The following is a 14,210-nucleotide window of genomic DNA, read 5'->3' as shown; positions in this document are numbered from 1 at the left end:
CCCAGAATAATAATAATAACTCCCACACCAGTTACGGTGACGGCGGCCGGATTCATTGAAACCATTCCAGTTACGCAGGAGTAATTTTATAGTGCCCAAGTGTATGCGCAGTGCACCAGAGCACTCTCTTTTCCTATACTCTCATAACCCAGTGGGACGGAAGATCGACACGGCTGGTAAGAGATCAGGCGCAGGACAGACTTTTTACATGCCCATATATGTAAAAATTCGGTCCGATGCATGGATCATCTTACTTGTCATACAATCAGGTCCAACCAAACTTGGAAATAACATGTTTCCAACGCGGGAATCGAACCCACGAGTCACGACCCCCGATTCAAAAGCCACGATCTAAACCACTGGACCATGGAGGCGTTAACGTCCCAGACGAAGGAGTAGGAAGTACATACCTTTGATGAATATGCTGGCCTCAGCCTCAATCTCCTTGTAGCCCTCGACGGAGGCTTTGCACAGATATCGGCCAGAGGTATGAGTGTCCACCGTCAGCGTCAGATTGGAGGTCCGGCCCACACGCTAAAAACAAACTTAGAGTTAATGAATGTGACTAATCTAAATCCTACTAAGTCGAAATTGATTGGAAAGTCTGTTTTCAGTTTTGTCATTTTGATTATAATTTGATTCCCAAACTATTTTTGGAGTTTTATGAAGTTTTATCCAACCAATCAATGGCGACGTAGTCAAGAACAGCAGTCTCGTATGACTTTCCCAATATTATGATAAATTAAGTTAAGCAGACCTTATATGGCTATTCATTGTGTATCTTATTGTAAGCGGGAAGATATTGTTCATATCTCCGCAGTGCCTGAAATAATCTCTCGCCCGCTCAAGGGAAGGGGCAGGGGTATATCGGACTCCCTCCGCAGAGGTTTACCAACTAAAATGGGGGCCATGCCCTCATCAACGCTACACGTGGAGGAGCGGGATCACTACGCATTCTACCGCGTCAAATAATTCATCCTGTAGAAACTGTTCATAATTCCAGAAGAAAACCAATCTTATGTGCGTTTTTCAGTACTCCAAGTATGACCATTAAATTCGGATCAACGATAAGTCATGAAGAGGTAACAAACAGACACACTGCAAGTGTAAACAAACACTGCTGAACTATTTCATCTAGATTTTTTGAGACACTTAGTTCTTTATCCTAAACGTCGTGGTAGACGTGGTTGAAGGTCAAATCACTTCGAACAGCAATTGTAGAAGATTGTATCTTTTGACAACTTTCGATGCTTTCAAATTCAGAGCTATCAGATGCAAAGCGCCCGTTGGATAGCTGGGAATCAATTGGTAAATCTTTTGACGTTTTACGGCCGTTCCCAATATTTGATCTATCTCTGGTTTTGGCCTACAAGAGATAGGAATAGCTCACAATTGACATAAAATATATTATGTCTCTAATGTCTAATCTGAGCTATTCCTATCTCTAGTAGGGCTAAACCAGAGATAGATCAAATATTGGGAACGGCCGTTAGACATTTGATAAAATCTGATATCAAAGTCTTACAAGTGGTTCATGTTATGTCTGGGTGTAAAAACTCACATGAAACCTTTGGTTTGTAAATGCATTTTTAGGGTTCCGTAGCCAAATGGCGAAAAACGGAATCCTTATAGATTCGTCATGTTCTGTCTGTCCGTCCGTATGTCACAGCCGCTTTTCTCCGAAACTATAAGATCTATACTATTGAAACTTAGTAAGTAGATGTTGTCTGTGAACCGCATTAGGATTTTGATACAAAAATGGAAAAATTATAAAAAAATTTAGGGGTCCCCCATAGGTACAACTGAAACAAAAAGGTTTTTTTCATCTAACCTATGCGTGTGGGGTATCTATGGATAGGTCTTCAAAAATCATATTGAGGTTTCTAATATCATTTTTTTCTAACCTGAACAGTTTGCGAGAAAGACTCTTCCAAAGTGGTAAAATATGTGTCCCCCCTCTAACTTCTAAAGTAGGGACATGATAAGTCTAAAAGAAATATATTATGATGTACATTACTATAAAAACTACCAACGAAAATTGGTTTGAATGAGATCTAGCAAGTAGTTTTTTTTATACGTCATAAATGGTAAACCTTAAATTAACTTTCATTTTTTTATCCTGTATTGTATAAAGTTTATTCATTTAGGTCTTCCAAACCTCTAATAGAAACATCAAATATTATTATTATTGTTGCATTATAATTTTACGTGGGAGAGCCATGCTTCGGCACGAATGGGCCGGCTCGACCGGAGAAATACCACGTTCTCACAGAAAACCGGCGTGAAACAGCGCTGTGTTTCGCCGAGTGAGTGAGTTTACCGGAGGCCCAATTCCCTTCCCTATCATCCCCAATTCCCTTCCCTTCCCATCCCTACCCTCCCCTATTACCCTATTCGCTCTTAAAAGGCCGGCAACGCACCTGAAGCTCTTCTGATGCTGCGAGTGTCCATGGGCGACGGATGTTGCCCCCTTATTTCATAAAAAAAAACCTTACTAGGTACTTTTTTCTCCAATGATTGGAAAATCACAAATTACCGTTTTATATTTAAGCCCAATTTAAAAGCCCGAATCGAAGCCTTATCAATTGTTGCCGTCCATGGATGGATTAGGCAGATAGCTTTGAATTCGAAAGCGATGTTTATTCAAAAGCCTCTAAACCCATGTTCGAACCTGGCTATCAAATGTCCAATGTCCATACATTAGAATCGACGTTTGAAAGTAATGTTCTTAATACAAATTTACAATTATTAGGAATTACTGTGATGGATTTATATTTAAGCTTACAATGTTTAATGAGAATTATGTTGATCGTATTGGTCTTGTTGGGTCTCTCTAGGGTCGATGTTTGGTCATAAAATGCTTATAAAAATCTCATTAAGAACTATTTCTATTTTCGTTTCTACTTTCTTTACTAATCAAGAAGTTTTTTTTTGTCTGCAAGAGAGAAAAAGGTTTCTTAATAGCCAAGCCAAGCTGATCCAAATCTAGCAACTTTTTTATAAAATAATTTTTGATTTGTTGACAATTGGATAAGAGAAATTTGGAGTTGAGAATACAGTTCCCTTTCTAATACTTTATTTTCCAAAGGGGAGCATCTGTTATATGCTACGACCAATTTAAATAATTATTAGTGCAGTCGCAAATCACAAAATTCCATCGTTTCTTGTCTCTGTTACATGCGCACGGATATTTTGACTGTCGCATTCTCATCGTCTGTTTTAGCCACAGACATAGATCAAGATAGATACCGCATGCGTACGTACTTCGCGTGCCATATCGCGCTCCCAAACGACGAGCAATGCTCGTCTTTCGAAACTCTGTTCTTTAGTTTGCCCTCCACCGTTCGGAATCGGACGTCAATTGAATTTTAAAAATGCCTGATTGTGCCGTATAGAGCTGTAGAAATTCGAATAGAAACGTTGGCCTAGTTAATGGGCACGTTTCTTATCATCGGTACGTCACAGTAGGTAGGAAAAAAAGTGGCACGCTCGTTTTCATACAAATGGAAGGACACATGCGGTATCTATCTTGATCTATGTCTGGGGTTTTAGCGCATTCCCAGGAAAGTTCAAGAAGTTACCATGACTTCCAAAATTGTTATGCGACCACACTGTAGTATCTTTTGTAGCAATACTTACAATATTGGTATCTTCTTCGTAATGCAGCCATCTGATCTCCGGAGCTGGAAACCCGTCGACATCACAGCTCAGGGTGACCTGCTTCCCCACTTCTGCTTCCACGTCCTTTGGTCTATTCCGGAATGATGGTGGATCTAGGACAATCATGAAATCATTATCGTTAACTTTTATAATGGCCAATGTGGTAAGACTTGATTTTGAAATGTTTTGATTATTTTTAATGTACCGTCGAGGAAATTGATTCCTAGGCAGTTGACGAACCTACGTCATGTGGTCGGCTTATGTCAATGGTAGCTGTGATCGGTCGGATGGATTTGACTTAGCGTGACCAAATTAATTAGGTCCGCAACCTACCTAGGAACCAACTTCTCTGATAATACATATTTGATTGTTTTACTAAATATTTTTATCATTCCAAATAATAATGACTAGATATTGCCGCGTTCGTTGCGCAGAAATTCGTTTATCGCGGGAACCGTACATTTTACCGGGATAAAAAGAATCCTGTGTTCTTTCTCGGGACTCACAGCATACAAAATTTCAGCAAAATAGGTTCTGTCGTTTCAGCGTGAAGAAGTTAGGGTGAAGCCAAACGAGCGTAATTTGTGAGTTGCAGAATTTCGGCTGGCAGAAATTCTGTTGCATTCAGTTTCATATTCAAAAGTCCAGTTTGATTCACACGAGCGTAATTTTGTGAGTCATGATTTGTATGAAAAGATATTTACGTGGCAGAAATTCTGCGATCGTAATTTAGTGCGAGCGTAAGTTTGTGAATCGTGCTCACAAAATTACGCTCGTTTGGTTTCACCGTTACTTGATGATTATCGACTGATAATCATGAATGGGCCCGATTTTCAACCATGATTATTACCAAATACTTACATGTAACCTCAAGTGTTTCTGTCTACTCGCTTCTCCCGGGATAAAAAGTATTCTATGTCCTTTCTCGGGACTCACAGCATACAAAATTTCAGCAAAATAGGTTCTGTCGTTTCAGCGTGAAGAAGTTACTTGATGACTATCAACTGATAATCATGACTGAGCCCGAATTTCAACCATTTCAACCATGATTATTACCAAAATACTTACATGTAACCTCCATAGTTTCTGTCTCCTCGCTTTTGCCAACCTCATTGAAGACCATGCACTTGATGACGACTCCGTTGAAGTCCCTCGACACGTTCGGTATTCGCTGAAACAAATCAAATGTTAGTACGCTAAGCAAACATTTCGGGTACGCTCTTATACGTAGGAGAGCCATGCTTCGGCACGAATGGGCCGGCTCGACCGGAGAAATACCACGTTCTCACAGAAAACCGGCGTGAAACAGCGCTTGCGCTGTGTTTCGCCGAGTGAGTGAGTGTACCGGAGGCACAATCCCCTACCCTATTCTCTTCCCTACTCTCTGAGGGTGAGGAAGGAAATAGGTTTCCTTCCTCACCCTCCCCTATTACCCTATTCCCTCTTAAAAGGCCGGCAACGCACCTGCAGCTCTTCTGATGCTGCGAGTGTCCATGGGCGACGGAACTTGCTTTCCATCAGGTGACCCGTTTGCTCGTTTGCCCCCTTATTTCATAAAAAAAACGCTGTGTATTTTCTTCTCCTTTTGGCGTCTTTTATCTCAATCGCATGCTGAAATTTTGTGCTTTTTGGATGCAAGGATTTAACGGACAGATGCACACACAAACAGACAGACATAAAGACAGACACGTCAAATTATAACACTCTGTTTTCGGCGGGGGTTAAAAAAACATTTTGTCAATCTATCAGACCATTTGCCATTAACCTTGAGCGCGGCGACCGAATCAGGAAATTCCGTAACGAAAAGAAACCTAGCGCATGGTCTAACGTTGCTTCAGTTTGACAGACTTCGGAACTGTTTTCGTATGTGTAAGTCTGTGTGCGACTAGACGTATGCGAGTAGACTAGCTATTAGCTTTGTCCACACTGTGCCTGTTTCTGCTCGTCAAGGGCATGCGTTATAGCGCAGTCAACAGCGAACGTGAGGCATGCCCGCGACGCATGCCCTCTGACCGTATCCAAAACTTCAAAAATGACAATATTGGCGTTGCGTTTCTTGACGCATTCAGTTATTGAATGCGTCAATAAATTGTAAGGTGTACAGGACTAACCCTAGATTTTTCAACAGTCACCGTACGCGTCTCATGATACCGTAACCTTGTTTCTTTATAAAGCCATCTCATAAAGTAAAGTCTTTGCCAAAACACTCTGATACTGGCAACTCACAAAGGAGCCATTAATAAAAAAGAAGAAGTATGAAAGTTGATGATGAAAATTGAAGATGAAAGTGCACAGTGTGGACATAACTATTGCTTTAACAGTACCGCGGCAGTCCCTGAGTGTCACACTTTTTTTTAATCAAGAGGCAAAATAAAATTCAAACTTATAAAATACGAATTATAATTACGAACGAATTTCGACTAAACGCGAAACTCGATATTCAGAACTGTTATCCCCAGCGGCATAAAGTGACATAACGAAATGACAGTTCCCCGAAAATATTGACCCGAAATCGGTAAAATGTCGCATTTGTGTTGGCGGATGAGTGGATATTTGTTATTCAATAACGCCAAGGTACAAACTGTCCACTGCATCAGAATCGGGATGTACGGGCCGGCATAGTAAAAGGAGGGGAAGTAAGTTATCTTCATACAAAGGCACCGCGCGCGGCTTGTATGTGTGCGCCATAGTATCAATGCGTCGCCACACGGCACACAACAAAATCTCGGCGGTACGAGCCTAGTAAAACTGGCCGAGATTTTGTTGTGTGCCGTACGTGGCGACGCATTGATACTATGGCGCACACATACAAGCCACGCGCGGTGCCTTTGTATGAAGATAACTTACTTCCCCTCCTTTTACTATGAACTACGCGCTTGCATCGCTACAAGTTACAACCACGGGTTGCATCACAACAGTCGCGCGTTTCAAATGCGACTAACAAACGTCAAGACTTAAGGCCTTCGCCCACTGCGACTTTTAGTAGCGATGCAGTCGCGCGACTACGAAGCGCACGACTGCATCGCTACTAACGCGCGTCAGTCGACTGCATCGCGACTGTATCGACTGTTTTTTTTTTTATGAAATAAGGGGGCAAACGAGCAAACGGGTCACCTGATGGAAAGCAACTTCCATCGCCCATGGACACTCGCAGCATCAGAAGAGCTGCAAGTGAGTTGCCGACCTTTTAAGAGGGAATAGGGTAATAGGGGAGGGCAGGGAAGGGAAGGGAATAGTTGAGAGTAGGGAAGGGAATAGGGTAGGGGTTAGGGGATTGGGCCTCCGGTAAACTCACTCACTCGGCGAAACACAGCGCAAGCGCTGTTTCACGCCGGTTTTCTGTGAGAACGTGGTATTTATCCGGTCGAGCCGGCCCATTCGTGCCGAAGCATGGCTCTGCCACGTATGAAAGTCGCCGTCAGTCTCGAGTATGCGACAGTATCGCGACTGCATCGCTACAAAAAGGGCGCACGGCCTTAACTAATTAAATCTGATTACTTACCAAAATTAATATCATCAAAACATTTAGTCGATCGAAATAATAGTCAGTTCCTAATTTAGACTTATCGTCAGAAATGAGGCCGACGCCTCCGCACTCATTATATTCGCGAAATTCATTATACAAAGGCCTCATTCAATTAACGAAAAACAATTATTCAACCATTGTGCAGTCAACAGGCCATGCGAAATCACATTTCTATGTGTTATTATTTGGATGAAAAACCGTTAATAGAATCAGGCGTTACTTTGCACAAATCGATATACTTACTAAATTTCAAGCTACAAAATTTAGTGTATAATAAAAATAATTAAATAATATACTTACTAGCTGTCCTGGCAAACGTTTCTTTGCCATATAAAGTATTCCGCCCGTATTATTTTATTGAAGTTACTAAATAAATATGTCACCATGGCAACGTCCATCGCTATCCCGTCGCACAAACAATGGTCGCCGTCAGTCTCGAGTTGAAATAATTTACTATTATTTATTCAACAAATGCACTTATCAATATATAAAGTACCCAGTAGCCGATTCTCAGACCCACTGAACATGCATATAAAATTTGGTTAAAATCAGTAAAGCCGTTTCGGAGGAGTACGCGGCCTAACATTGTGATACGAGAATTAAATAAGATGTAAAAACTGATAATATAGCAATTCAAAGACAGACATTATAAAGCTTTTTTTTCCAATACTCCCAACATATTCTTGGCAATACCTGCAGCCGATGCCGAGAAAAACGTATAAATATACAAGACTAGATGACGCCCGCAACTCTGTTGCGCCAAAACTCGTTTATCGCGGTGGAACCGTACATTTTTCCGGGATAAAAAGTATCCTATGTCCTTTCCCAGGACTCAAAGTATCTCCATGCCCAGCAAAATCGGTTCAGCGTTTTGAGCGTGAAGAGGTAACAGACAGACAGATAGATAGACGGACAGACAGACACACTTTCGCATTTATAATATTAGTATGGAAGTATGGATTGTCTCGTTTGAAGTATATTGAAGTTTGAACTTACCAGTACCGAACTGTTGCCCACAACGGAATCGTTCATCACCCATTTGTATGTGAGATTGTTCGGATTCGCTTCAGCTGTGCACTCTGTAACAAAACGAAAATACAGATTTACAAGGATGTTTATACAGTGTGTAACAAAAATAAGTGATAATACTTTAGGGTGTGTTATGTGTTCCTTGTAAAGAGTTTACTGTGAAAGTAGCAGCGCTGAAAGACCAAAATTTTTTTTCACTTTTGTATGGGCAAGGGCCCGAGCGTCACGAGTTTCCCCATACAAAAGTGAAAAAATATTTTGGTCTTTCAGCGCTGCTACTTTCACAGTAAACTCTCTACAAGGAACACGTACACACCCTAAAGTATTATCACTTATTTTTGTTACACCCTGTATATTACTAGCGACCCGCCCCGGCGTCGCACGGGTATAAAATATATGGCTGCTGTTGCATTGGTGTTTCATCCCACATAAAATCGGGTTTTGAGTTAATAATGCAGTTTTGTTCTTTATAACATAAGGTTTACGACAGTGAAATCCATTTTTTTGAAAACCAACTGTAGCATATTCTAGAGTACAAAAATGGTTAATGCTTATTCCTGTAAGTGAGGTTTTGTATATAGCATTTATGTACTATGTTTCTAAAATTATTTGCGCTTAAACCGCAGAACAGATTTTGATAAAATTTTGTATGCGGATACTTTGAATCAATTAAAATGACATTATATGCTTTTTGTCCCGGAAAATGTACGGTTCCCGCGCAGTCAACAACAATGAATTTGGCATAAGATATCGATATTGAGTACAAGTAGATTATATTTTACGTAAGGTTTTGGAGAAGGACATAGGATAATATTTTTTATCATGGAAAATATTCGGTTTTCACGCAATAAACTTTATTAATTTGCGTTTAAGCTGCTGAACCGATTTTGATTAAATTTAGTTGATGTAGAAATAATTAGTTTATCACGTGCAGAGTTGGGCAAAAAGTAATTAGTAATTTTAATCAGATTACAAATTAATCAGATTGATGAAGTAATTGTGCATCTGAAATTACCCGTAAGTTGATTAATAATAATATGTATAAAATGTATTCTAATAATTTTAGTTTGCAATTAGATTAATAATTTAATTAGACTAACGAGTATTTCAATAATTATGCCCAATGTCCAATGCTGGTAATTATAATAAATAAAAAAACTCCCACACCGATTTCAGGGCGGTGGCCGGATTCAATAAAACCAGGCCAGTTACGCAGGAGTAATATCATAGTGCCCAAGTGTGTGCGCAGTACACAAGAGCACTCTGGGTTCAATGAAACCAGGTCAGTTACGCAGGAGTAATTTTATAGTGCCCAAGTGTGTGCGCAATCACAAGAGCACTCTGGTTTCAATGAAACCAGGCCAGTTACACAGGAGTAATTTTATAGTGCCCAAATGTGTGCGCGATACATAAGAGGACTCTCCGGGAAGCGCGGGAAGGGAAGAAGAAGCGGGAACTCTCTGTCCTTTTCCGATACATAACGTATCTGCATACCAAATATCATCAAAATCCATGTAGCGGTATAAGCAGAAATCATTTTATTTAACGCCTGGGAACCGTACATTTTTCCGAGACAAAAAGGATCCTATGACCTTTTCCGGGACTCAAAGTATCTCCATACCAAGTTTCATCAAAATCTGTTCAGCGGCTTAGGCGCAAAATAGAATTTTTTTTTTATTTCCTATTTTGCGCCTTTTTTATCAAAATCGGTTCAGTGGTTTAGGCGCAAATCATTTTTGTTTATCATACGGGTACCGTACCTTTTTCCCGGATGTAAAGTATCCTATGTCCTTTCCCGAGACATAGCGTATCTGTATACCAAATATCATCGAAATCCACGTAGCCGGTAGCGGTATAAGCTGAAATCATTTTTATTTAATGCCTGGGAACCGTACATTTTTTTTAAATAAAAAGGGACCTATGTCCTTTCCCGGGACTCAAAGTATCTCCATACCAAATTTCAGAAGAATCGGTTCAGCGGTTTGGGCGTGACAAGGTAATTTTATAACATTTTGTTAAAATTAAAGCACATCTGTATTGAAAGAACAAATCAGAATTTTGCATTTATGTGAAATAGCACAAAGGACATTAATGCTATGTAATAAGTCCTATAGCAATGTTGCATTAACCATTTTTATACGTTTTCTCTTAAAACTGAATGTAAAATTAAAATGTTTTTTCATAATCATAATCTACGCATTTCAACAAAAAAAAAAAGATACCGCACAATAACATTTTTTTGCTTAAAATAAGCAGAAAATAAAGATTATTCCAAAAAAACTTAAAACACCAATTACTCAAAACTAGTCCGATGTGGGATGACACACCAATGCTTAACAGCATCCAATTATAGCCACTGAAAAAAAATTATTAAAATCGATAGCCTATCATGATCCTTCACGACCTTCACGTGGTCTACTTCTTATCTGTGCCAAATAACATAAAAATTGCTCCAGTCGTTCGCGAGATAAGCCCTTTCAAATAATTTCCCCCGTTTTTTCCACATTCTCCTATTAGTCTTAGCGTGATAAAATATAGCATATAGCCTTCCTCAATAAATGGGCTATCTAACACTGAAAGAATTTTTCAAATCGGACCAGTATTTCCTGAGATTAGCGCGTTCAAACAAACAAACAAACTCTTCCCAATTATAATATTAAGGTAAATATCTCTCTTACTAATAAACGCTGTATAAGCTTTGAATAGTTATACAGTGTTTTGTCTTCTTCAATCCAATTAAAAATGTAACTTGTGTGACAGGAACAAAACACTGTATAACTATTCAAAGCACACAACGTTTATTAGTAAGGGGGTAGAAGTATAGATGATACAGTCGCGATGCAGTCGCTAGCTGTGTGTCCTGTATGGAGTTGCAAATGCGACTGACTGACTGCATCGCTACTAAAAGTCGCAGTGGGCAGACCCTTAGGGCAGCGGCTCTCAACTTTTTTTGGTGGCGGAATCACAACAAAAAAAAAATTGTCATTGAATGAATTATTCTCTCCATGCTGGTATCTAATGACATTAATTCTAAAAGCACAAGTCCTTAGCGGAGCTCCAGTGCCCCACTGAGAGCACGCTTTGGAAATGGGTGCTTTAGGGTATGTTTTTTTCTCATTATGAAAGTAGCGGCGCCGAAAGAATTAACTTTTGACTTGTCTCCATGAAGTATGAGTATAAAGTTAATATACCTAGCGGAATAGAGAAACAAAGGCCTGAGCAAGCAAGATGTCACTATCAGTAGCACTGCGAGACGCGTAATACATGACAGCAGCACTCTTTTTTTTGACGTCCATTCGGCACGTGCCGCACGTTGACAATTTAATCTCATAGAATTCATTTTCAATCATGCTTGTGTAAGTGTATACGTGCACATATTTTTTCACACAGATGAAACCAATTTCGGTTTCGTTTGACAGCTCGAGGTTATTTCTCTATTCCGTTAGGTATATTAACTTTATGAGCGTGAGTGAGAAATGCCACAAATCATAAATTTGCCCATAGCATAAATATGATGAAGTGATGACTGATGACACATCAGCTCTTTAGCGATTTCTATGTTAAAAGTACTTCAAAGAACAAACAAAATATTATTATCCAAATTGCGTAAACCAATTCGAAGTGACACATTTTAGTCCAAAGTATAGACGTTTCCAAGAATTATCTTTCCACTAGAAAAACGTAATGCTGATTGGCGTTTTTGAAACAATACAGGTAGCGTCGAATTCCTTCGAACTTCCAAGGAAGATATTTTTCCTGGGTATTGTGTACCTTAGGAGCATATTATTATAGTACTCGTATCACCGTAAAATAGTGTATATCTTACATTATAATACAACTGGCGTGATTATAAAAAAATTGTTCAACCTACAAAACTTACTAATCTGCTCATCATCAGGCAACATTCTGCCTCCTTTAAGTGCAAATTGTCTATGGGATAGGATGGTATGACCAGAGCATAATAGTAGAAAACAACAGGTCTGAGATATAGGACCAGAATTAGAACTAGATAGTCGTACTGTGGTACAAATTAATGAGCATGATATGGGACCAATTTTTTGTAGTTGGGGACCATAATAAGGATAGTGTCTTACCTATAACCACATCAGACCCTTCGGGAACCCTTCTGCCAGCTTTCACGTGGATCTTGACCTTGGGTGCGTATTTCACCTGCAAAGATATACAAAATTAGTAAATTTATCCCATAGGCATCATAAATATTTATAAAATATATTCTTAAATTTTAAGAAATTATTCGATTAAAACTTTTCTGGTTTATTTACTACTAGCTGTCCCGGCAAACGTTTGTTTGGCCATAAAATGATTTTCCCTGTTTTCCTGCTTTTCTCTTGAATATTTTCTGATATTTTTTTTCTATAGACCTCACGGAGCCCGAGACCTTTCCAACGAATGCAAAACCGTGGAAATCGGTTCGTGCGTTGTGGAGTTATAGCGTCAGGAAGGAAAACCCGACTTATTTTCATATATTAGAATATATCCAAGAAGATAATGACGTCATATAAGCATATCGTAACATCGAATTAACGAAATAAATCTTTATTTGGAGCCCGATATAGCTTGATGATATAATGTGTTGTAATAAGAACTCTTTAGTTCGTATTAGTAATTTAAAATATTACTGTTTGAAGTATGATGTCAATAATATAGAATAATGTCTTCGTAAAATAAAATTTGCCTAAACTCGACACGTTATTTTTCCTTGAATTCAACATAATGACATCATGAGCTAAATAATATTATTATGATGATTTAAAGATTTAAACATCTTTAATCACGCAGATAAAAATCACTTAGTATAGTTGAGAGGTTCAATGATACAGATAGACACACAGACACATAAATTTTGTAGCAATAATGCTACGTTTAAGTCAGGGCTTAAAAAGAAATAACCTTAATTGCACAAACCGATAAAAACAGGCGCCATGTTTTATCTCTAAATTCAAAAAAGGAAACCGATAGATTAGTGCTAGCTTTAAAAATGCAGCTGCCATTATATTATTCCAGTTCCACAGCTAAGCCTGTATATTTATGGATGCCCTGTTTCCATGGTTGTACGCATTTGGGGACACGAATTTTATTTTCCCGGTAGTTTCATTTTAATTTTACTTGGGTAACTTATTCTGTAAATTCAAGGTAATAATTTGGTTCCAGTGGAGTCCAAACTTCATGTACTATTTCATTCCCATGTTATTAGATAATACCAATGATATAATATGAAAAACTCAAAGCAGATATTATGTTACTACCGCGCGCGTTGTGAAGATTCAAATACGGCCCAATTGGGCCGTCTGTTGTTTAGTCTGCATCGAGCGCAGTCACGAACGTGCCGCGTCTTGTCTTACCTAAATAAATTGAAAATGCCGTCGTGTGTGTTTCGAAAATGTACCAATTATGACTCGAAAGTAATCAAAACACATGGAATTTCTTACCACATGTCTTGTATGAAATAAATACCTCGATTATTTACATTTTCAATTATTTTTTTGAACAATCTGGAAAAAATCGAATTTCTCCTCATAGCTCAGGTGAAGAAAGAGACAGCGATACGGTTTTGACGCAAGAACGATAAGGATGGTTGCGCTGCAGAATATATACTTACTAGTAATCTGTGCGCAGCAGACATCTAAGAGTAGTTAGTGCAGACTCGCCACATGACTGTTAGACCGTGACTTAAATGCCTACAATTGCAGTTTATTTGTATTCTATTTTATATGCTATGCGATATCATATGCAACTGTACCGCACTGTTTTTTAGGTTAGAAATACTGTTTTTTTTTAGATTAGGTAAGAAATTATACACAAAATTTCAAAGAGAAAGAAAAGAAACAAATAAAATATTTTTGAAGGTATTCATAAAATATGTATTTAATGTAGTACTTATATTTCATTATTAATTATTTCAATGTTAAAATTTTCAATAAGTAAAATTAACTCTTACCTAAGTTATTTCATTTCTTACCTACTAATATTTTTG

The 14,210-nt window shown here is 38.7% G+C and overlaps 1 protein-coding gene across 2 annotated transcripts in view; it reads right to left on the bottom strand.

Annotated features, from left to right (window-relative positions):
• The window catches only part of LOC121738059 (irregular chiasm C-roughest protein-like), an 85,506-nt gene that overhangs the window by 24,901 nt on the left and 46,395 nt on the right, over positions 1-14,210 (bottom strand). For both annotated transcript variants that reach the window (XM_042129877.1, XM_042129878.1), the window contains exons 7-11: positions 12,310-12,385; positions 8,183-8,265; positions 4,729-4,831; positions 3,640-3,773; positions 411-534 (exon numbers count right to left, since the gene is read on the bottom strand). In XM_042129877.1, coding sequence (XP_041985811.1) covers positions 411-534; positions 3,640-3,773; positions 4,729-4,831; positions 8,183-8,265; positions 12,310-12,385 — 520 coding nt within the window. The remainder of the gene's footprint in view (positions 1-410; positions 535-3,639; positions 3,774-4,728; positions 4,832-8,182; positions 8,266-12,309; positions 12,386-14,210) is intronic.

Source organism: Aricia agestis, chromosome 22 (genome assembly GCF_905147365.1).
Source record: "Aricia agestis chromosome 22, ilAriAges1.1, whole genome shotgun sequence".
NCBI classification, from domain to species: Eukaryota; Metazoa; Arthropoda; class Insecta; order Lepidoptera; family Lycaenidae; genus Aricia; species Aricia agestis.
The sequence above is the reverse complement of the archived record's forward strand: the minus strand, read 5'-3'. Positions and strand labels throughout refer to the sequence as shown.